The sequence below is a fragment of the Episyrphus balteatus genome, chromosome 2, assembly GCF_945859705.1.
Source record: "Episyrphus balteatus chromosome 2, idEpiBalt1.1, whole genome shotgun sequence".
NCBI lineage: Eukaryota > Metazoa > Arthropoda > Insecta > Diptera > Syrphidae > Episyrphus > Episyrphus balteatus.
The window spans coordinates 132865309-132871147 of record NC_079135.1 but is presented as its reverse complement, the minus strand read 5'-3'; the positions used below and the strand labels follow the sequence as shown (position 1 = coordinate 132871147).

General features: G+C 30.9%; 1 protein-coding gene across 1 annotated transcript; it reads right to left on the bottom strand.

Moving 5' to 3' along the window:
- Positions 1-1105: 1105 nt before the first annotated feature.
- Positions 1106-2092, bottom strand: LOC129908654 (uncharacterized). The gene is made up of 2 exons (XM_055985309.1): positions 1967-2092; positions 1106-1899 (listed from the first exon to the last, which is right to left on the bottom strand). The coding sequence occupies exons 1-2, from the start codon at positions 2034-2036 to the stop codon at positions 1106-1108; spliced, it is 864 nt and encodes a 287-aa protein (XP_055841284.1). The 5' UTR covers positions 2037-2092.
- Between the last annotated feature and the right edge of the window lie 3747 nt (positions 2093-5839).

Below are 5839 nucleotides of genomic sequence, written 5' to 3'. Positions count from 1 at the left end.
CTTTCAGATTTGAAAAAATCAGCCGTCCTGTATTTCGTTCCACGAAAAAGTCTATCTTTCCTGTACTAAAAGTAGGTTTATTTATATAAAAAGAAACGTCTGTCTAGGATTACTGCTTTATTAAGTATACGAAACACATACAACAGCTTGATATCTAGTTTTAATATAAATGCTGATTCTTTCTTAAAAAAAAAGATTGGAAACTTAAGTCTAAACAAATGTTCAAAGCAGTTTATCAACTGAAATATTTAACGATGTTGAAAACATTGCTGTTAAAAACCTCTTGATTAAATAAGCATGGATCGGGGGCCCTTAAAATAGGCTGCGAAATAAGACCCGACATGTGTCATTTCAACTTTACCACTTTGTTTTAGTTAGTTGATACAGCAATGCAGGAAGTGGTAGGTATGATTGAGTACACCTTAAAAAAGTGGAAATCCACTTAACATAGGATAAAAATCTTCTTGTTATAATAAAAATAAGAAGATTTTCACCTCAAAATAAGTGGATTACCGCTTAATTTAAGACGGAATTCATATTAGCAAAAAAATTAAACAGAAATCCGCTTAATTTTAAGTGGTCTTTTGCCTTGCGTAGTCAATCCATAACAAAGAATCCACTCTGGGAGTATTCCTTTTCCTAAGTAATGTTAAAAAAATCAGTCATTTGGCAAACAAACTCTCTCAAACTGGGTAAGTAAAAATGTTTGATAAGGTTCTTGTCTACATTAAACAGCGTTTTCAAAAAGGTAGGTATAAACCATCTTTTTAGAACCAAAAAAAATTAACCTTCGTGGGGCACCATCAACCGTCAAAATAAAAACTGCAAAAATAAATGTGATTTTTTTATCAGGCATTTTGAAAAAGTTTTTCCACCTAGGAACTTGATTCTCGAAAACCTTTAAATAACGAACGCCCTAATATCCGCAAACCGAACAGGAAATACATTTCCCATCAATTTTTGTACAAATGACTTCTAGGAAATATTGAAATTCGCTTGAGTTTATGGGAACTTCTTTGAAACGACTCTAATAAAACACTTTCATACTTAAATTTTATTGAACTGTTAACTCACAAACAATGAACTGTAAAGCACAATCTTTATTCTATACATTTTTAACCAAAATCTCATAACTAAAATTTGGATATCTCATAAAGAATGAAAAGGTTAGAATTAGCAATCCATTATCTCTTCCAACATACATTATCTCATTATTTTCATTCTTTCCAACAACCACAGCATTGTCAGGAAAATATCCAAAACCTTTTGGTTTTTCCCATCTGTATTCCTTTGAGGATCCAATTAAAACTTGACACGATAACGAATTAATTTTCGTTTGGTTATAATAAGTTGAGCAATACTTCGAACCTTTTTCAATAGACGCTGGAAAGTAAGTTGATGGACCTAAGAATCGAGCAACGGTACCACCATTTCCTCCAAAAGATATTGCATTTTTAGGAATTGACTGTGATGGTGTTGCATCAACCCAAGTGTCATTGTTATTACAAACAAGTACAGTTAAATATCCACTGATGCCCGCAGACTTAATGGTACGTGATGTCATGAGAATAGATGCAACAGCGCCCCTGCTTCCCATATAAATTGGCTCACGATTCCATGCATATCCAACAAGGACTAAATTTTCATGAAAATCGGAAAATCCGTTTGGAAAATAAGCCCAGTTACATTGTTCTGTAGCAGTTAAAACTTCAAACTGTTCAATACGGTCATACTTTTTGGAATACGTATTGAATATTTTGGCATATGAACTGTTGACAACTTCTACAGGCTGCAGGGTATTGTATTGATAAGCTCGACCAACATATGATTGAGTGTTATCGAGACGGACAGTTTTGGGTGGTAATTGACTTCCTGGCTTCACTGTTACCCATTTATAACCTGCAAAAACGTTGGAAAAAAGTTTTTTTTTTAAATATTGACTCTTCTCATTAAAAGACTAACTAACCTTGAGAAAAACTTAAATTACATGAAAATGTAACCATAAGTAAAATTACTGCATTTATAAAACGGGTCATGTCGAGACTGGTAGCGGATAAATATAAAGCACGCTAGCTGCTAGCACACTACAAAATTGCACTGATTTTTGTATTTGGAATCAGTTCCTATAGGTATATATTCTTATACAAGTATCGAAAAACGATAAGTGGTTATCTATTTGATAAGACAACAACTTTAATAACAGTTCATAATATCAATAATTGCAAAATGTTTCTTTATTAAGTTATCACTTATTAAGCCTAAAGTTTGGATTGTTTTATCGTTCAATATTAGCTTATTTTTACCTAAACGTTTTTTTGGCGAATAAGCTAAGTAAAATATAATTTTTAACAGATTTAACTGAAACGAAATCTTTAAATATCAATTTTTTTTCAATAAGACAGTCTATTGACTATTACATCCGTGAAACGTTTCCGAAAACTCGATAAAAGTTTCAAAATATATAGCTACCTACATATGACATGTTCAGGCAATGTTTAGAACATATTTTTAGAACATTGTATAAAATTAAAGACCTGCGAGATAATATTCTATGCTTAGTACGAAAAATTAAAGATCTACGAACTCAATTTGGTTATACCAATTCATGAGAATCAACAAGAACGAATATTAATTTAAATTACTACTTGTGTCGTTAGCTGCATTTCAGTCGTTTTCCTTTGGAGATTTTAGACTACTCATGCATAGATTATTAGTAACTAAATCTAGTTACTACTGTACAATCTACACATGATGGGTATTTTACATGATGAATGTGTTTTTTTTTTACTACTAGGTTTCTAATTATGAGTAGTCCATCATTTCTTTTTTTTTAAAGAAAATTCTATATATAAACGCTTCTTCTGTCCGCCCTTTTTATATAAAAACAAAATGCACGACTTTTATTTGAACTTTTTATTGAACAAAATTAGTTTTTATAATTAATTCAATACCGTTTTAAAGTCTGAGATTTGATTTTTGTATAAAAGACAGTTTTTAGAAAAAAAAAAAAATTAATACGTCCTTGGAGCCGTTTTCTTAAAAATAATTTTTAATATATAAAAAAATTTCCAACATTTTTCAAAAAATAAAGTTGTAATGCCATTTTTAAGAAAATATTATTCAACACATAAAAACGAAGTTTCAGTAAAATTCATCAACCTTTTAAAAAAATTGATTTTTTCAAAAAAAAAAAAAATTGAAATATTTTTAAAAAATCCACAAATGTTTTCTTTTGAAAATTTTATATAACGTTTATCTACGTTTCTGTATAATGTGTTACAATAAGCAGAAAAATTTTAATCAAAATCGTTAGAGTCGTTTTTGAAATAAATAAACTTTTCTATTTCCGTTATAAGACAGGTACCTACCGTTAGTTTTGATCCTAAAAAAAATTTCCAATTTCTCATCTAGAGAATCACCCACTTTTTTTACATTCTCCATCATCGTAATGTCATGTAAAATTTTTATCTGAAGTTCGATTTTTTTACGAATCCTATAAACTTGCCCTATAGTTACGGTGACCATATTTCTAGAAGTGAAATCCGGGACAGATAAAAAGTTTGTAAGATCGTTTTGAAAATACTGATTCTTCAAAAAAATGAGATTTAATTTTTCCTAATTTAGATATCAAGATTTCTTAAACAGATTTCTTATGGCAATATTTTTGTTGAAATCATTAAGGTCGTTAACGAGGAAGTCAGAAATCAAGAACGCGAGCTAATAACTGCTTTTTAAACTGTTCATTAAATATTCTTTTAATTAAAATCATGAGTGAGAGCTGCTTTTTAAGGTTTTAATTTTGTTTTAAATGATTTTGAAATTGTGAAATTTTTAATTCAACTTTTAACATGTTCTTAAAAGTTTTGAAATTCAGCTCACTTTGTTGCTCTTCCACTCTATTCGAGAAACTAAAAATGGTGTAGCTTTTTAATCTGACAAACACAAGCTGGAGCTGAATAATTGAAGAAAAATTTTAAAACTAATGTTTTTATCCGAAAATTTAGAAAAACTTTCATTTCCTATCCACTGTTTTCTTGTAAAAAAATCAGAGAATGTGCAAATACGGGACAGTTACGGGACAAATTACAAAATACGGGACACTTATAAGTCCCAGATTTCTTCAAAAAAAAATCCGGGACAAGCTTGTACCTATAGTACCTATTTCCGCAAGTAAAAAGTGTACCAAATTTTATGACTGAACATCAAGAATCTATTTTTGACGCCAAAAACCACCAAATGCACCACTGTTCGACGGCAAGCTTATCATTTAAATGCTATCTGCTTCCGGTTAAAATTTTTAATTTTGTAATCAATTTCATTTTAATTGAAAAGCAAAACCAAAAAATATTTATCTAACAAGCTTGTTCAAATCTTATCACTGACTGGATGATGATGAATTAAATTAAAAAACCTTTAAATTATAAAAAACAAGTAAACATTGTATAGTGCAATAAATTAATTATATAGATACAAATTCCAAGCTTCATACTTATCAGTTATCTAGAACTGAATTTTTTAAATTGTAGAAATACCTACTTCCGATTAAAATCAAGTTGATGATTGATGAATTATGTATTTCAACGTTTCCAGTATTCTTCCAAAAACTAAAAGAACAAAAATTTGGTGCGAATATCAGAAAAATTTCCTCGATTTAACATTGATTCCCAGATAAATTCCTTATTTATATTCCTGGTATAAAAGAATACCTCTCGACAAATACACTCCACTTTAACCCTTCTGGATGGTATCAACTTCATGCCTTCAATTTTGCAATCCTGAGGCTATTGAGAGTTAAATTATTCCATTTCCGCTTAAGCCTCCATCGGCACCCAGCAGAATCATCAATCGATTTGCGGTCTAGTGTCGAGATATGGGTGGTGTCGATATAGAACAAGTGATGATTCTCATAAAATTTTAAAATGCTACCGCACCATCAGAATAGCATATCTTCGGAATTCGGACCACCCACCAGCAGAGCATTCCCATAATGGTTATCCGCGTGGATTTTCCATATAGATATTACAAAGGATTCCTTAAGAGTCCCAGACATGCTCGTATAGAAAAATCTACCCCTATAAAGCAATTGTATATTTTGTACTTTTGCGTTTCGTACAGATCTGCTGAAAGGATTATGTGAGCGATGTAGAAGGCGTGAGGTAATTCCGATTGTAGCAATGGGAATCAGAGAACAAAAAACATATACATTTTTTCTTCCCTTTTTTAAGCGGTCTTGTTTCTCGAGGATTTTTTTTTTTAGAAAATAAAACCCTAGATGAATTCTTTAAACTTTTTTTTTCAACAAAGTTTAACCCAGCGAGAAAGTTAAAATAACAAAAATCACTCGCAATGCTAACCACGTCCTTGTGGCAGGAGTTTTACATATCACGTTTTCGTTGGGAGAATTCACAATAAAGAAAACGTGAAGGATATCTACTCTGAATTTTGGATATGGAAGACAACGAATTTGATACACCATCGGCACCTTGATTTTTTGTTCAATTCAAAAATTCAGATTGGTAAAAAAATGAATTCACAAGACAACACAGACCATTTGCTATCAAATCAAGCTAAAAAATAAATAGAGTTATTACTTGTTAAGCAATTTTTCTGATGGCTTTACATTTTTTATGGCCTTTATAATTTTGACGACGAGTGAGGGTTGGTTTAGAAAGCATCCTGGAGTATTGTCGAATTATGATGTTCGACTCATCCTTCTCTAGACTATCGGAGCAGAGGGTGGTTGATGTGTGATTTATGGTTCACCTCTTTGAACTTTTGACAAGGCATTGTGTTGTTTTTACCGTCAAACGACTTTGTTGCTCCAATATGAGAAAGTTTT

Bases quoted from the DNA above. Each gene is read 5' to 3' on its own strand.
- LOC129908654 (XM_055985309.1), bottom strand. From the start codon at position 2,036: ATGACCCGTTTTATAAATGCAGTAATTTTACTTATGGTTACATTTTCA. The intron at 1,900-1,966 runs GTTAGTTAGTCT...ACGTTTTTGCAG, and splicing joins TAATTTAAGTTTTTCTCAAG to GTTATAAATGGGTAACAGTG.